Source organism: Bos mutus, chromosome 14 (genome assembly GCF_027580195.1).
Source record: "Bos mutus isolate GX-2022 chromosome 14, NWIPB_WYAK_1.1, whole genome shotgun sequence".
Taxonomy (NCBI): domain Eukaryota; kingdom Metazoa; phylum Chordata; class Mammalia; order Artiodactyla; family Bovidae; genus Bos; species Bos mutus.
This window is the reverse complement of record NC_091630.1, coordinates 16,825,040-16,843,282: the sequence shown is the minus strand read 5'-3', so window position 1 is coordinate 16,843,282 and position 18,243 is coordinate 16,825,040. Positions and strand designations below refer to the sequence as shown.

The 18,243-nt window shown below is 36.6% G+C and overlaps 1 protein-coding gene across 13 annotated transcripts in view; it reads right to left on the bottom strand.

Moving 5' to 3' along the window:
- VPS13B (vacuolar protein sorting 13 homolog B) overlaps positions 1 to 18,243 on the bottom strand; it is an 805,186-nt gene that overhangs the window by 744,069 nt on the left and 42,874 nt on the right. For all 13 annotated transcript variants that reach the window (XM_070383038.1, XM_070383035.1, XM_070383034.1 and 10 more), the window contains exon 4: positions 7,572 to 7,692. In XM_070383038.1, the coding sequence (XP_070239139.1) occupies positions 7,572 to 7,692 (121 nt within the window). The remainder of the gene's footprint in view (positions 1 to 7,571; positions 7,693 to 18,243) is intronic.

Here is an 18,243-nt window from a genome sequence, read left to right as displayed (position 1 = left end):
ATAAGAATTCCTACTGGTAATACAATAGAGAAGTTCAATAATAATTTTTAAAAATCTATCAGCTTTGGTAAGTAAAAGATAACTTAGGGCAGCTACTGTAGGAGCTAAGGAAAATAGCAATGAGTTGAAGATACTTATCAGTATTATTATTCAAGATAGTTACAAAAGTTATAAACAACTAAATTAGGGTACAAAAGAGAAATCAGTGTAAGTACTGACAAGAAGAACACAAAATTATCAGTACACGAAGATGACTGTTTTTTATATAGAAAATCCAAAAGATGTAACTGAAAAATACTGAGTATCGATCAGCTAACAAAATGTAAAAGTTAGCTTTTCTACATCACAAAACGACAGGAGAATAACATGGTAAAAAAAATTGATAATTCCACTTAGTAATAAAAAATAAATAGCATTTTCCATCTATAAAAGATTCAAAGAAATACAATAGTAAAAAACAGCATTGGACCAAAAATGTGCTTGGAAGAAAAAACTGTGACATTTTTCACAGAGAATAATTTGGTCATACATGTCAAAACCTTATAATTATTCACAAATTTTGATGCTATAGACTAAACAGAGGTATGTGCAAAGATTTACATGCCAGTATGTTTGTCAGAGAATTTTACAAAACTGAAAATGAAAAATAACCCAAAAAACTAACAAAAGGGTTCAGGATGGGGAACACATGTATACCTGTGGTGGATTCATTTTGATATTTGGCAAAACTAATACAATTATGTAAAGTTTAAAAATAAAAAAAAAAAGGGGGACTGATTAAACAAACTGTGGAACACAATAAAATACATGCTAATGATTAAAATAACAATGTGAAAAAGGGAACTTCCCTGGTGATCCAGTGGCTAGCACTCTGTGCTCCCAATGCAGGAGACCAGGGTTCAGTCCCTGGTCTGGGGAACTAGATCCTGCATGTCACAACTAAGACCCGGTGCAGCTAAATTTTTTTGTTTAATGTGAAAAAATTAATGTCCTTGAAACATGTTCCTAACATTAAAAAATGCAAATTACAAAAGAAAATGTATAAGTGTATGTGTATATGCAGCACGCACACACAGAAAAAACGTCTTCAAAGGTTGTACATCAAAATGTTAACAGGTTCCAGTTCTAAGTAACATAAAAGTAAGCATATTCCATTCTTTCTCACTGAAATAGCCACAAAACCTAGAAAGAAAGTATGGAGCATTTATTTCAGGACACTGAAAAGCAAACAACTAGCGTGAGAGGGGAAATAGAAAAATGAAAATCAGAGCTTACAAAGAAAAAACAAATAATAAAACTGTAGCAATCAATTCAAACATATCAGTAGTTATTCTAATTTAACTGTATTGTGGCCAGAGAGAATGATCTTTATGATAATGAATCTCTGAAATTTTTCAAGACCTTTTTAACCAAGTCTTTTTCAGTGGCTATAGATACCAAATGTGTATATCAAAAAAATGTACACTGTCTTATCTGCTGAGAACAGAGTTTTATGTTTCTATAAAATAATCCTGTCAATTCTGGTATTTAAAGATCCAGTTTGGGGATTTTTTTGGGGGAGAAGGTCTGCTTGATCTACCACATTTCAAAGGTAGGTTGTTAAGTACATAAAAAGTCATCATATATTGTTTGGAGAACTGTACCTTTTAATATAACTCAGCATCTGGCCATCAATGTTTTTGCATTAAGTTTTATTTTGGCTGATTTTATTTTTGGATACTACTTGTCCACTAAGCCATTTCCCACCCTTTCACTTTCAATCTTTCTTACCTCTCCATTTTACCTTTGTGTGTCAGAGGACACACATACCTGGACATAATTGCTCCTTCCTTTTAATATCCCAAAAGCATTAATTGCGCTTCCTTACTTCTTTGCTCTGGTTTCACACTGTAGTTAGTAGTCTACAATATCTCCTATACAAAGCCATTAATTCTGAGGGCAAAGATAGCCTTCAACTAGTTGCTTCAGCATACAGCATACAGATTTAGGGAACTGAACAGCCTGCCTCCACTAAGCAATATTTTGAAATTCAATGTAGTCAGAATGAAGTAAAAGCTCTCCAGTTATCACTTTTTTCTGTTATGAACAAAACATAAATGTTAGATATGGTAAAGGTTATTGACAAAATCATAATGTCCTTTTCAGTATATTAAAGAGAAAGAACACCTGTATGGCAGAAATGGCTAGCTACCCATCAATATTTGTGCTTCCCCTTTCAGAATACAGAACTGTTACTGAGATATGACTATAAGACATATACAACATCAATAAAAATAATTTTCCTGAAATTTGAGAAGAATATACATCACTTTCAACCTGGGGATAGCAAGAAGTGGACAGGTCTTCTCCAGAGCATCCTCTTGAAAAAGCTGAAAACAGTACAATTCAAAACCTAGGTAGCACACAGCAGAGCCTCTGGATAAAGGGAGTCTGGGCTTCTGATCGGAGAAGGCGATGGCACCCCACTCCAGTACTCTTGCCTGGAAAATCCCATGGACGGAGGAGCCTGGTAGGCTGCAGTCCATGGGGTCGCTAAGAGTCGGGCTTCTGATACACTGACTTTAACTGGTACATAAAGAAAACATAACATTTTTGTCATGATAATCCCCTGAAATTTATGTTAATGTGTCCTCCAGTTAACATTAACTTAACTTACACAATTAGTCACTTAAGTTTTCCCTGAAAATGTTAATAAAAAAATGTTACAATAATATAAGCATAAAAATAGAAAATGTAAAATAAGCTATGCATTTCTTTTTCATTTACAACAAGGTATTCCTCAAATGTTCCAGAAAGGCACAGTGATGAGAGTTTAAACTGCTGAGCTTCTGCAAGTAGTTAAGAAATGATTGTGCTATCTCCTAGAATAATACATTTCCATTTTTGGTTCAAGTTCTTGAACAGTTAATACATTAAAAATATTCTTAAATTATTTGATATATTTTCCAGCTATTATTAAACTCCCTACAAGAGATTATTCTTCAGAAAACCAAGCCCTAACCAGCCTAAGGTGACAAGCATTAAGCAAGCAAACACAGACACACAACACAGCTTCCATTTCATATTCAGTATTTTCTGCAGAAGACAAAACCTTGATTAAATGACTGCTAATTTAACAAGGTACACCTCCCGTATACCACAGGTGTGTGCATGTCATGTCCGACTCTGCGACCCCATGGACTGCAACCCGCCAGTCTCCTCTGTCCATGGGATCTTCCAGGCAAGAATACTAGAGTGAGTTGCCATTTCCTCCTCTAAAGGATCTTCCTGATTCGGAATCAAACCCACTTCTCCTGTATTAGCAGGCAGATTCTTTACCACTGAGCCACCTAGGAAGCCGTATACCACAAGTATTACAAATTATAATAAGGTATTTGTCATCTACATCAAAATACCTAAGTTGCCATTTTCTCATCCATAAAACAAAAGCTAGATCAGAGGCTTGCTGGTAAGTCAACTCAGTCATGTCCAACTCTGTGCGACCCCATAGACAGCAGCCCATCAGGCTTCCCCGTCCCTGGGATTCTCCAGGCAAGAACACTGGAGTGGGTTGCCATTTCCTTCTCCAATGCATGAAAGTGAAAAGTGAAAGTGAAGTCGCTCAGTCGTGTCCGACTCTGTGCGACCCCATTGACTGCCGCCTATCACGCTCCTCCGTCCATGGGATTTTCCAGGCAAGAGTACTGGAGTGGGGTGCCATTGCCTTCTCCGAGATCAGAGGCTTAGCTGGGGCCTATTGAAAGACTTCAGTGAGTATGTGAATATCCTAAAGTGACATGCAAATTTTAAATGTACGTGCTGCTGCTGCTAAGTCGCTTCAGTCGTGTCCGACTCTGTGCGACCCCATAGATGGCAGCCCAGCAGGCCCCAGCGTCCCTGGGATTCTCCAGGCAAGAATACTGGAGTGGGTTGCCATTTCCTCCTCCAATTAAATGTGCATACATGGGTCTATAACTATTTCAAAAGATTTTCAAAGGTCCACATTCCAAAAAAGATAGCTAGCTAAACCAGAAACGTCTGAAGTAGCTTCTCCTTCTACATTTCAAGGACACTATGACCCTGATTATCAGAGTCTGAAAACTCTGTGATTTTGTGCAGTTGAGTTTTTGTGCAATGCAATGAATACATAAATGGCTATTAAGAACCAGACATTGTATTAGATCAGGGGCTGACCAAATGAGGCCGTGCCATGTTTTTATTAAGTTTTATTGGAACACAGTCACAAACATTAGTTTATTTACAGTTTATGACTGATTTCACCAGTACATCAGAAAAGTGGAATAGCTGTAACAGAAAATATATGGCATGCAAAGCTTAAAATATTTAATAACTGGGTCTTCATAGAAAATATTTGCTAACCTCCATGACAGATGATGAATATCAAAGACATCTAGGTCACTTCAGACCCAGTGGGTATGATTTTTAATTTCTCTATACCCTAAATACCTGCACATGTATACATGCATATACATATATATTCTGAGTAAAAAGGTAAGGAGAAAAGAAGAGACAATTACATGACAAAAGAAAAAGGAACTATGCACTGGAACACAAATTATCTGAGTTTCTTGACCAAATAAGTAGAAAAAATATTTAATGAAAAAATATTTAATCAGAAAAAACACATCAGTTAATTAAGAAGCCCTGAATAAATTAAAGGACAATACCCTTAAAGACATTTTAGAGAAAATGTAGAGGCAGTGCATCAAAGGCTGGCTTCTTACAATGACCTTCAACAAAGCCAAAGGCTGTACACTTTAGAAATCACAGGACTACAGAATCAATTAGAAGTGATCCCATTTCTAAGCTAGATAAAGTGCAGAGACTACTGAGGAAAGCATGAATGAAGAAAGAAAGAAATGAAACATCCTTAAACTTTCCCTCTAAATAGGAACTGTCAATATATCTTCCTGAGTATCTTAGGCCCACAACTCAACCTGTTATTATTAGCAGTTATTGAAGTTTCTGGTCTATATATTAACTGAAAGTAAATGTGAATGGTTCAAATCAGGCAGATTCAAACTCTTTTGACCTCTCTCCCAGCAAGAAGTATTACATCATAACCCAGAATAAGCACACATATGTGTAAGTCTCTTGAAATATGATTAACCTTTACTACATGCCACACACACTGAGGTTTTCTAGTCTATGCTATATATTTTTTAAATGCTTTCCATGGCCCACTAAACTGCTTTCACAACACACTCACTGGTCAGGATGCATAATCTCAAAAAGACTGTTCCAGATAACAAGATCAGAAATTGCAAAAAAAATGAGATATCAACTTGCTATTCCTTTCCTATTGGAGAGGTGCCCATCCTTCACGATACAAAACAATTATTGGCAACACCAAAACTTTTCTCAAAAAAGCAACTCTGAATCTACATAAATGTTTGAATTCCAAAATTATAACCACAGATGCTGGAAGAATAACTTTGCCCAAGAAATTTTGAGAACAGGAATTCATTTCTACCATGAAAGAACTTTAATATAATTTCCAGACAGGGTATTATTACAGAAATGAGTCCACAAATAACCATATGAGTTAATCTTTAAATAAAATGATTTACCATTATCCAACCGGATTCTCAAATTATCCCTTTTCTTTCCTTTGGCAATATTAAGTTTAGCTGCTCTGCCTCCCAGTAACAGCCCAACAAGTTCAGTTACTTCCTAAAGCAACTCCTTTAACTGTGATTTATGTCAGCATGAAAAACGACTGAGTCCTCCTATTAGCTAAGGCAGAAAAGCACATTAACCCAAAAGCTACCCCAAGTAGTTCAGTAGAAAACAGCTCTGTTTTCTGACACTAAAAATAGGACATTTTATGCTACGTCTGTTTTTATGTTTTATACTTCTAAAAATAGATCAGTTCTCATCCTAAGTATCAGTGTAAATTCCAACACAGACTCTACAGAATCATTAAAAGTATGGGACCTGTTTCAAGTACATGTAAGTTAGCCCATAGAAGATTTTTATCAGTGAAATCAACAACTGACAAAAGCTTTAAATTTTTCTTAAACAAGTTCTTTCCTAAAAGAAAAAAAATGTCATGAGACTCAACAGTTAAACCTAAAACTGATTCTTTGCCAGAATACTGATGGAGAGAGTTCTATACAATGAGTTGGCTTCAGAAGTTTTACAGGGATATGTAGTCAGAAATTTGGAGGGACATAGGGGTTGCTCATTTAACAAATAAGAATAAGCTATAGCTTAATTTAATTTACAGTTTAATTAAATTCACCAGGGATTTCTCCCAAGGAGTTAATAAGTAAAAAATTTATCAAGTGCTATAAACATCACACTACTCTAAGAAGAATTAGCAACATTCAGAAGTAAAATAACTTCTTTTAGCACTTTCTCCAGCCATAGCAATTAATCTATTTATTCTAAAGCCAGAGGGAATAGTGAGACCTGTTGGGTAAAGTTCCTAAGAACACAAAGCATCAGTAATAACATCACAATAACACTAGTTAAATACGCTCAATTCAAATGTAATTTAGAACCTAAATTTGAGACAGGAGGGCTATGAAATGATGCAACTAATGCCAACCTCTTACAAGTAAAGTAGATGGTGCCAGAAGACAGTCAAAAAATAATTAGTTTGAATCCAGCAGAAAGCTTACAAAGCTTTGGGGCAGAAAACAAGTGTATACCAATGTCAGCTATACCTCAAAAAAAAAAAAGTAACTGATAAATGAAAGAGAAGTGACTGATAACTGCTAACTGTAAAAAGGCAGCAATGCACCTTGGCCACAGAGCCATCATGTAACAATCACTTTTTTGTTTTGGGGGTTTTTTTCCCTTCATTAAATACTTATCAAGAAACTGTTATTTGAAAGCCACTACTCTTCCAGACAAATAAAAATTTTAGGAACTGAAAAGAGAGATGGTCTCCCAGTTACAAAACTCTGTGATTCTGTTAGTGAATTTTACAGTTTTCAGAAACTGAGAACAACTTAGTGTCATTCCTTTGTTTATCAGGAAGCAAGAGGAATGAAGAGACTATACGTATTTATTGCTATTGCTATTGCTAAGTCACTTCAGTTATGTCCGACTCTGTGTGACCCCAGAGACGGCAGCCCACCAGGCTCCCCCGTCCCTGGGATTCTCCAGACAAGAACACTGGAGTGGGTTGCCATTTCCTTCTCCAATGCATGAAAGTGAAAAGTGAAAGTGAAGTCACTCAGTCGTGTCCGACCCTCAGCGACCCCATGGACTGCAGCCTTCCAGGCTCCTCCAGCCATGGGATTTTCCAGGCAAGAGTACTGGAGTGGGGTGCCATTGCCTTCTCCGATAAGTATTTATTACTCAGAGGCAAATCATTGCTTGGAGAGGATGTAATAAAGAAACTTAAGGAATAATCTCAAGCAAACGAGTACCAAACCTTGAATGATTCCAAAGCTCTCACAAATGTCTTTCAATCTGTTCTGACGTTATGCAGCAAATGTACATATACTTTAAATACTTTATGACACTAAAAAATAGGGAAAATATATATTCTACAAAGGGCTACAACAATAATCAATAACAATCAAAATTTTGGTTTTATCAATCCCCTTAGAAGTTACCTGGTGGCAAATCAGGATCTGTGGGAGTGGCCTGTTGAATTCTTCGGGGTTTTGCTGATGTTTTTGTGTTCTCAGTAGTACTACGGTTGGTAGAATTAGAACCACAGCTTTCATGGTCATCCTATTTTTATTTGGAAGAAAGAAAAGCAAAGTATCAATCACCATTCAAAAATTTTAAAAAGTTTTCTTGAATGTATGTAGTTTACTAAAATTGATGTTAGACTCTTCCAACTTTATTTTTTTAGCTATAAAAACCTATGTAACCAAAATTTTTGTACTTTGTACTCTTAAACAGCATTTTTAAAACAAGTAGTAGTTTAAAATCAGAAACTATTTCTTTAGTTGATATCAAAACAAACCACTTGATAATGTCAAATATGGCTTTAGCAAAAGAAGACAATTCAATTGAAGCTTTTAAACATTTTCCATTTGAAAATCTGAAACAAATGGTAAGGGTTTTAATTTTCACATATTTGTTTATATATTAAAACCCTCACTATTTTGTGAGTTGGGAATCCAAGCTGTCTTCTTAATCACATTTTTTTTTAATTAGTAATTTTGTGTGTTTTAGTTTCTAAGTTGTATCCAACTCTTAGGGCTCCACTGTGGATTTCCCAGGCAAGAACACCTGAGCAGGTTGCTCTTCTCCAGATCTTCTGGACCCAGGGATAGAATCCAGTCTCTTGCATTGCAGGCAGATTCTTTTCCACTGAGCCACAGGGGAAACCCATCTTTTTTTCTTGGTAATAATTTATTTTTTGTTTGTTTTTTTGAAGTCTATTTTTTTAAGCTTTTTTTTTTAACTAAAGGATAATTCCTTTACAGTATTGCATTGGTTTTTACCAACATCAATATGAATCAGCCAGCCCACCTTTAAGGATTAATCTTAATCATCTTTAGAATTCTTGGCACCCATTTAACAATGTTCACTGAATTGTTATTATTCAGATTAGATAAGAGGTCTAACTAGTTTCTAATATGGATAACATAAAAACTTCAAAATATACATATTTTTGAAATTTACACAATACAAATGAGTACTCTTTACCTGACTTGATTCAACGAACATTTATAAAATGTTTTTATGTGTTAATCGCTAGATTTACAAAAGCAACTGTCCTCAAAGATTCCAGAATCTATTTGAAATACATAAAACCAGTCTACAAGAGTACTTTTTTGTTTACTTTCAAGTAATAGGAACACAAAGAGTCATTCTATTTGGAAGAACCAGAGAGATCAGGTCATTAAAACTGAGTGAATGTTTTAGGTTAAAATCAGAGGTTAAATGGGGGGAAACTATAAATAGCACATACAAAGAATAATGATCAGTCAAAAGAAAAAAAAAAGCCACAATAGACAACATTGAAGATGGGAGAACAATACCAAAAGCTAAAGGCGGGGTCTAGTTCAATAAAAACGCAGTCATGTAAAGAACGATAGAGATGTTGTCAACCTTCATTCTATTTGATACTCAAGATTTGGTAATTAGGAGGAGGGTGCCAATAAACAAAAAAAAAAAAAAAAGGAGGTTTGGTAATCCAGTAGAGGGACAGGAGTGAGAAAAGTAAAAGAGTAGATCAAAGGGTGAATAACAAGTTAAGATGGAAAAAATAAGCATAGATTGCTCTTTCAAAAAAACAGGTATTACAAGGAGGAAATAGATGGGGTAGTAATATGAAATAAAAGCATCTGACATCACCTTATTCCTTTGGGGAGGTTAAACTAGCACATTCTGCTTGAGAGATGCCTATGAGGAAACAGAGATCAAATACCTCTCCAACACAAAGGGAAACTGATGGTATACTGTGCACCATTAACTCACTAATCAACAATAAAACTATTTCATAATGCTTAAAAGAATGGTCATGAATTTAGTTTTTCTCTTATATATTTGAAGAGAAAATTTCAAGAACTAAAAGAAGGTTACTACTAAATTTACCATTCTAATACGATACTACAGGCAATAAGAACAGTGATAGGCCCTCCTTCAGGATACAAAAATGTTCTTCACTACAACCACTAACAGGATTATATAATAATAAAAATGAATCTTTTACAATATGGCATGACTTCAGATGCTAGTCATACATTAGTAAAAGAAAAAATTTCTGTCTGAAACTTTGTTACAAGCAAAAAATTGAAAGATTTGCTATAATAAAAAATGAAGAAAATTTGCGCACAAACTTGTATTCATTTTAAGTTAATGCAAAACAAACTTCACAGCATTTCATTCCACGAAACAACTTCACTATTCAATCTTTATAATGACATCTTCTGTTATTTTGGGGACTGTTATAGTCTCTAAATACTAAAAGACTACTACTGTGAATAAAACCTCACTGTAATTACTTTTAGTTCAACTTAGATCCTTAAAAATGTCTGTAGTCATACACTTCTGCACAATGTTAACATTAAAAGCACACTATTAATTTTTGAAACATATGGTTGTCTCAAAAGCCCAGAAGTAAAACATATTCATTAAAGAGATGTGAAAAAGTTCCAAGTGAACTGCCAAAACTAGCATAATTATGAAAATATTTAACACTGAAACCATCTGAAATCACATACTGTATATAGATTACAGTGATGTCATAATAAACATTCCAGCCAAAATGCACTAAAACTACTGCAGTCCAATAAATCTGGCATACACTAGATGACAAATACCTTAAAGCAAGAAGAAAGAACAAGTTATTTTATTTTTAAAAAGTTATTAGCAGCAAAAAAGGGTAAACTGCATAGATTAAGTATAAGTTTTCAAACAGTCTTTTAAAAAGTGAATAAAGCTTCCCTACAATCTTCACGTTTTTATCATTTAAAAGAAAAACAAACTAACTTTATTTATTTAAACAAAAATTTTAATAACTTAAAATTTCAGTGTGCCTTAAAAAAGGGCATTAATCTTGGTACCCATAGGAATGAAACAAACATTACCAAATATGTAAACACTTCTTTCTTAATTATGCTTAGGAAATCATGGGTGCATATATATTATAATTAGAAAATAATTCTTTTGATAATTTCAACTTGTTTTCTTTTCAATTACATTTTAATTGCATCAATTATAAGTGAGCTTCCATTCAAACCATGCCCCAACTAACTTAAAAATAAAGTAAAACAATTATAATATTTACTATTAACACTGGAATCATTAGTTTGAATTCATCATCTGCTTTTAACCAATATGACTATTACACATTTTAATTCATTGAAAGTCTCTAACTTCTAATAAAAGAAACTCTGTTCTCAAAAATACTAGCTAAAATGTTTTGAGATAATTTTTAACCCCAAACACATTACAGTTATATCTTTCTTATTTAGGTTACAATTTTTCCAAAATGTCAAGTTAAGTATATTTCATGGCAAAAGAATGTTGTCTCTTGGGGACCACATAGCTATTTCTGAAAATACTGCCCTTTGCTCCTCATGAAACAAGCAAGAATGTCATTTCCTTACAAAAGTTCCTAACAGAGGGAAAATGTGGCAAAACCCTGTATTTAAATAGATCCGTTACTTTCACACTGACAGATCATGGGATCATGTTGCATACTTTTCACCTTAGCCCTCGAAGGGCTAGTCAATTAAAACTGGAAAGCCATCAACTCCCGGATTCACAACAGTAGAGTAAGCTTGAGGACAAAACTTAAAACAGGTGACTGAATCATTCTAAGTCCTTGTTTTAGAAAAAGGTTAAAAGTAAGAAAGAGTTGAGGAAGGAGAGACCAAAAGACACAACCAAGAAGTGTCGTGTCTTGCATTCTTCAGCCCTGCAGCACCAAACTTGGGAGGCAGAGGACTAAGGCTCATCTGGCAGCTCTGGTCACTCCCGAAGAGAGTGTGAGGGCCTTGGAAACGAACTGCTGCAAAGCCCGTTAGGTAAGTTCACCTCTAACCCCTCCAGAAGCAAGTACAAAGACAACAGTCGCAAAAAAAAAATCTCTAAAGGTAAGCCGGTACTTTGGAGAGTCAGAGAGCCAAGGCAAGTCAGCAGTGCAGAGGGACACTTGTAGAACATGAGCTAGCCAGGAAAAATATACATATATATTACCTTCTGGGGTAAAATTGGGCATCTCTGGATCCCTTCTACTCTGATAGGAATATTAATAAACTTAACTTTAGTCATTTAAAAAAAAAAAAAGCCAAGCCACCTCAGTAAAGGAGGTGTGTATACCTCCAGCCTCTTCACACATCAGCTTAAGCCCACAACAAGAGGCTGCTTCCATCTTCTCTGCAATCAAGGGTGTGACAGGCTGGGAAAGAAGAAGAGAGAGCTGATGCTCCCCTGCATTCTTTTACTGGAACCTCCCAAAAGGAGGGACAGCTAACCTAACAGGCCAAAACTGAACATACGCTAAGACATATTAGGCTACATTTTAACAGAGAAAGAGATCACTGTCCTAACTGTAAACACCTGTGTGGTGGAGCCACTCTTCTACCTGAGAGCCATGTTCCCCACATGACGTGATAACTAACCATCGCTCCTCTGGCCTTCTTTTCACATTCTCAGCCATGTAATCCAGGATACTGCCCCTTCCAGAGAACAATCAAACTCTACTGGTTAACAGCATAATGTTAGAAAAAATCTGTCCTTTATTACTGCCTATGACATTATTTTTCCTTCGAATCAGTTGGTATATATCATATAGGCAACTTCTCCCCTCTTTTTAAAAATCACTGAATTGAAGTGTTTAGACTCATCCTTAGATTTGGAATGTGAAATAGGCAGAAATTAAGGAAGGAGAGAACAAAAGTACATACAGAGGCATCCCAGCCTAAGCCACACTCCACCATCTAATATTTACCAAAATTCAGTAGGGATTGGGTGAGTGAGCCAATTAATGAAACTGCACTTTGTCTTCTTACATGTGTAACTTCCCTCAACAAGAACCACTTGATTTTTTTTTTTTTTTTTTAACTATCTGTTAGGCATTTTGAGAGAAAACAGGTAGTACAAATGGATGGTACTTATCCTGGTAGCCTTACTTATATGCACAAAAAGGTTAAGAGCAATTCAAGTTAACCAGCTTTAATTACATAGGTCTCACACACACAAACGCAAAAATAACAGTAAAATTTACTGAGCATTTATACGTGCCAGACCTCCATTATTTTAAGGATGAGGAAATTGGGGCTTAAGAGGTTCTAAGCTCAAAAGACATGAAGGAAAACAGCTAGGATGAACGCCCAGATACGTCTTATAGAAAGCCCCTTCCATTGCTACTGATAAAAGACAGGAAAACAAAGAGGAAGAAAAAGAATGGCAGAGAGAGAGGAAAAAAGACACACAGGAAAAAACTTTCTGTTTATGGCGTTCTCAATGGGTTACTGGAGAAGGAAATGGCAACCCACTCCAGTACTCTTGCCTAGAGAATTCGGTGGACGGAGGAGCCTGGTGGGCTGCCATCTATGGGGTTGCACAGAGTCGGACACAACTAAAGCGACTTAGCAACAGCAGCAGCAGCAATGGGTAATGAGTATCAGTTCAAGAAATATAAGCTTTATTCTACATACTGAGGAGCCAATGAAACTTATGAGTAGGAGACTAACAAGATGAAGTACTTTATTCAGGAATAAGAATCTTCAGGTAACGTGACAAAGCACAAAAGAAGACATACTAACAATTAATAAAAATTAATAGGCTATTATTAGTCAGACAGGGAGTTGACTGTGGCTTAGATCATGAACTGCTTATTGCAAAATTAAGACTTAAAGAAAGTAGGGAAAACCACTTGGCCATTCAAGTATCACCTAAATTAAAAGCCTTAAAATTATATGGTGAAGTGACAAATAGATTAAAGGGATTAGATCTGAGAGAGTGCCTGAAGACCTATGGATAGATGTTTGTAACATTATGCAGGAAGCAGTAATCAAAACCATCCCCAAGAAAAAGAAATGCAAAAAGGCAAAATGGTTGTCTGAGGTGGCATGATAAATAGCTGAGAAAAGAAGAGAAGCAAAAGGCAAAGGAGAAAAGGAAAGATATACCCATGTGAATGCAGAGTTCCAAAGAAGAACAAGGAGATATAAGAAACCCTTCCTCAGTGATCAATGCAAAGAAATAGAGGAAAACAACAGAATGGGAAAGACTAGAAATCTCTTCAAGAAAAATAAGAGATACCAAGGGAAAATTTCAAGCAAAGATGGGCACAATAAAGGACAGAAACACCAAGGACCTAACTAAAACAGAAGATTAATTAAGAAGAGGCGGCAAGAATACACAGAAGAACTATACAAAAAAGATCTTCATGACCCAGATAACCAAGATGTTGTGGTCACTCACCTAGAACCAGCCATTCTGGGATGCAAAGTCATCCTAGATGGCCTTGGGAAGCATCACTACAAACAAAGCTCGTGGAGATCATGAAGTTTCAACTGAGTTACTTCAAATCCTAAAAGATGATGCTGTGAAAGTGTTGCACTAAATATGCCAGAAAATTTGGAAAACTCAGCAATGGCCACAGGATTGGAAAAGGTCAGTTTTCATTCCAACCCCAAAGAAAGGCAATGCCAAAGAGTGTTCAAACTACAGCACAACTGCAGTCATTTCACATGCTAGCAACCTAATGCTCAAAATTCTCCAAACGAGGCTTCAATACTACATGACCTGAGAATCTGCAGATGTTCAAGCTGTATGTAGACAATAAAGAGGAACTAGAGATCAAATTGCCAACATCTGTTGAATCATAGAAAAAGCAAGAGAATTCCGGAAAAACATCTACTTCTGCTTTATTGATTACACCAAAGCCTCTGACTCTGTGTATCACAACAAACTATGGAAAAGTCTTCAAGAGATGAAGACCACCTGACCTGCCTCCTGAGAAACCTGTTTGCAGGTCAAGAAGCAACAGTCAGAACTGGATATAGAACAACGAACTGGTTTCAAATAGGAAAATGAGTACATAAAGGCTGTATACTGTCACCCTGCTTATTTAACTTCTATGCAGAGTACATCATGCAAAATGCTGGGCTGGATAAGCACAAACTGGAATCAAGATTGCCGGGAGAAATATCAATAACCTCAGATATGCAGATAACACCACCCTTATAGCAGAAAGCAAGGAACTAAAGAGCCTCTTGATGAAAGTGAGAGAGGAGAGTGAAAAAGTTGGCTTAAAACTCAACATTTAAAAAACAAAGGTCATGGCATCCAGTCCCATCACTACATGGCAAATAAATGGGGAAACAATGGAAATAGTGACAGACCTTATTTTCTTCAGCTCCAAAAGTACTGCATGTGGTGACTGCAGCCATAAAATTAAAAGACACTTACTCCTTGGAAGAAAAGCAGAAAAACTATAACAAACCTAGACAGCATATTAAAAAGCAGAGACATTACTTTGCCAACAAAGATCCATCTAGTCAAAGCTACGGTTTTTCAGTAGTCATGTATGAATGTGAGAGTTGGACTATAAAGAAAGCTGAGCACCAAAGAATTGATACTTTTGAACTGTTGAGAGCCCCTTGGACTGCAAGGAAATCAAACCAGTCAATCCTAAAGGAAATCAACCCTGAATATGCACTGGAAGGACTGATGCTGAAGCTGGAGCTCCAATACTTTGGTCACCTGATGCGAAGAACAGACTCATTAAAAAAGAGCCTGATGCTGGGAAAGACTGAAGGAGGGAGGAGAAGGGGGCAACAGGATCAGACGGTTGGATGGCATCACTGACTCAATGGACATGTTTTTGAACAAGTTCCAGGAAATGGTGATGGACAGGGAAGCCTGGCATGCTGCAGTCCACGGGGTCGCAAAGAGTCAGACACGACTGAACAACTGAACAACAGCAATAATAGGTCATTATAATAGTTTAGAAATTAAATGATGCAGAAAATTAGCAATGAGCATTCTTTTAAAGGCTAGCACCTCAAACTCAATGGTAAAACAAAATTTGTGGAGCTTCCCTGGTGGCTCAGGGGTAAAGAATCCACCTGCCAAAGCTGGAGACATGGATTCAGTCCCTGGTCCTGAAAGATCCCAGGTGCCTTGGAGCAAATAAGCCCCTGCACCACAACGTTTGTGTCTATGCTCCAGAGCCCCGGAGCCACAACTACTGAGCCCACAAACGCTAGAGTTCACACTCTGCAGCAGGAGAAGCCACTGCAATGAGAAGCCCGCATACCATAGCTAGAGCATAGCCCCCGCACTTGCCACAACTAGAGAAAAGCTCATGCAGCAACAAGATCTAGCATAGCCGAAAATAAACAAAAATTATCTTTTAAAATGTCAGTCATTCTAATAACATTTTAAAAACTCATGGATTCTGCAACAGACTTATTTCCCCTAACCTCTATTCCTCAAAAAAAAAAAACAGTCCTTTCTAATTCAGTCAATGAGTAAACATAGCTACTATTTTCTCAGTCTCCTAAGACTCCTTCTGTGTGCAGTCACTCAGTAGTATCCAACTGTTTGACATCCTATGGACTGTAGCCTCCCTGGCTCCTTTGTCCATGGAATTTTCCAGGCAAGAATAGTGGAGTGGGTTGCCATTTCCCACTCCAGGGCATCTTCCCGATTCAGGGATCAAAGCTGTGTCTGTTTTTCCTGCACTGGCAGGCAGACTCTATACCACTGCACCACCTGGGAAGATGGTATATCTGCCATGATTTTGCAAAATGACTACAATGAGCTTTTACAATTTCAAGTAGAGAGATCCCTGGTTAGATTTACTCCTAGGTATTTTATTCCTTTTGCTGTGACTGTAAATGGGTTTTCTTTATGTCTATGAAAGTTCATCATTAGTCTATAGAAGCAAATCAGGTTTTTGTATATCAATTTTGTAACCAGCAACATTACTGAATTTATTTATTAGTTCTAGTAATTCTCTGGTGGCATCTTTAATTCTTTATCTATAATATCATGCCATCTGCAAACAGTGACAGGTTTATTTCTTCCTTTCCAGTTTGGATTCCTTTTCTTTTTCTTGTCTGATTGCTGTAACCAGAACTTCCAATACTAGACTGAATCTTTGTCTTCTCTTGATCTTAAAGGAAAAGCTTTCAACTTTTCACCACTGGGTATGGGTTTTCACCACTGGTGTTGCCTGTGGGTATGCCACATATGGCCTCTATTATATTGAAGTATGCACTTTCCATAACCACTTTGTTGAGTGCTTTTATCAATAACAAATGTTGAATTTCATCAAAGGCTTTTTTCTGCTTTTATTGATATGGTCATATGATCTTTATTCTCCAATTTGTTAATATGATGTGTCACACTGATGAACTTCTGGATATCAAACCATCCTTGCACCCCTGAGATAAATCCCACTTGGTCATGGTGTATGCAATGTATTGTTGAATTTGGCTGCCTGATACTTGTTGGGGATTTTGCAACCATGTTATTCAGTGATACTGGGACAAAATTTTTGTGTGTGTGCTGTCTTTCAGTGCAATCCCTATCAAAATACCAACTGCATTTCTCACAAAACTAGAACAACTAACTCTAAAATTAGTATGGAAACACAAAAAAAAAACACACAAAAAACCAAATAGCCAAAAAGGCCTTGAGACAGAACAAAGCTGGAGTTACCACACTCGCTGGTTGCAAGCTATACTGCAAAGCTTCAGTAATCAAAACAGTATGGTGCTGGACCAAAGACAGACACACACATCAATCGAACAGAGAACACAAAATAAACCAATGCTTCTTATATGGTCAACTAATCCATGACATAGGAGGCAAGAATAAAATCAGGAAAAACATCCTCTTTAATAAACAGTATTGGGAAAACTGGACAGCTTCATGCAAAAGAATCAAACAGGACTGCTTTCTCACACCAGATATAAAAATAAACTCAGAATGAGTTAAAGACTTAAATGTAAGATCTGAAACCATAAAATTCCTAGAACTCATAGGCAACACACTCTTTGACAGAGGTTTTGGCAATATTTTTTTTCAATTTGTCTCCTCAGGAAAGAGAAACGAAAGCAAAAAAACAAATGGGATGACATCAAACCAAAAAGCTTTTACATAACAAAGGAAACCATCAACAAAATGAAAAGTCAACCTACTGCATGGGAGAAAATGCTTGCAAAAGATACATGTAATAAAGAAAGGGTTAATTTCCAAAATATATAAAGAATTCACAAAACTCAATATTGAAAAAACAAATAATCAGATTAAAAATTAGGTAAAGGACCTGGGCATATTTTTTTTCCAAAGAAGACATACAAATGGCCAAGAAATACATGAAAAGATGCTCAACATCACAAATCATCAGGGAAATACAAATCAAACCTACAGTGAGGCAGCATCTCACACCTGTCAAAATGACTATCATCAAAAAGACAACAAATAACAAGTGTTGGTGAGGATGGGGTAAAAAGGGAGTCCTCATGCATTGTCGTGGAGAGGGCAATGGCACCCCACTCCAGTACTCTTGCCTGGAAAATCCCATGGCTGGAGGAGCCTGGAAGGCTGCAGTCCATGGGGTCGCTGGGAGTCGGACATGACTGAGCAACTTCACTTTCACTTTTCACTTTCATGCATTGGAGGAGGAAATGGCAACCCACTCCAGTGTTCTTGCCTGGAGAATCCCAGGGACGGGGGAGCCTGGTAGGCTGCCGTCTATGGGGTCGCACAGAGTTGGACACGACTAAAGTGACTTAGCAGCAGCAACAGCATGCATTGTCAATGGGATTGTAAATTGGTCCAGTCACAATGGAAAACAGT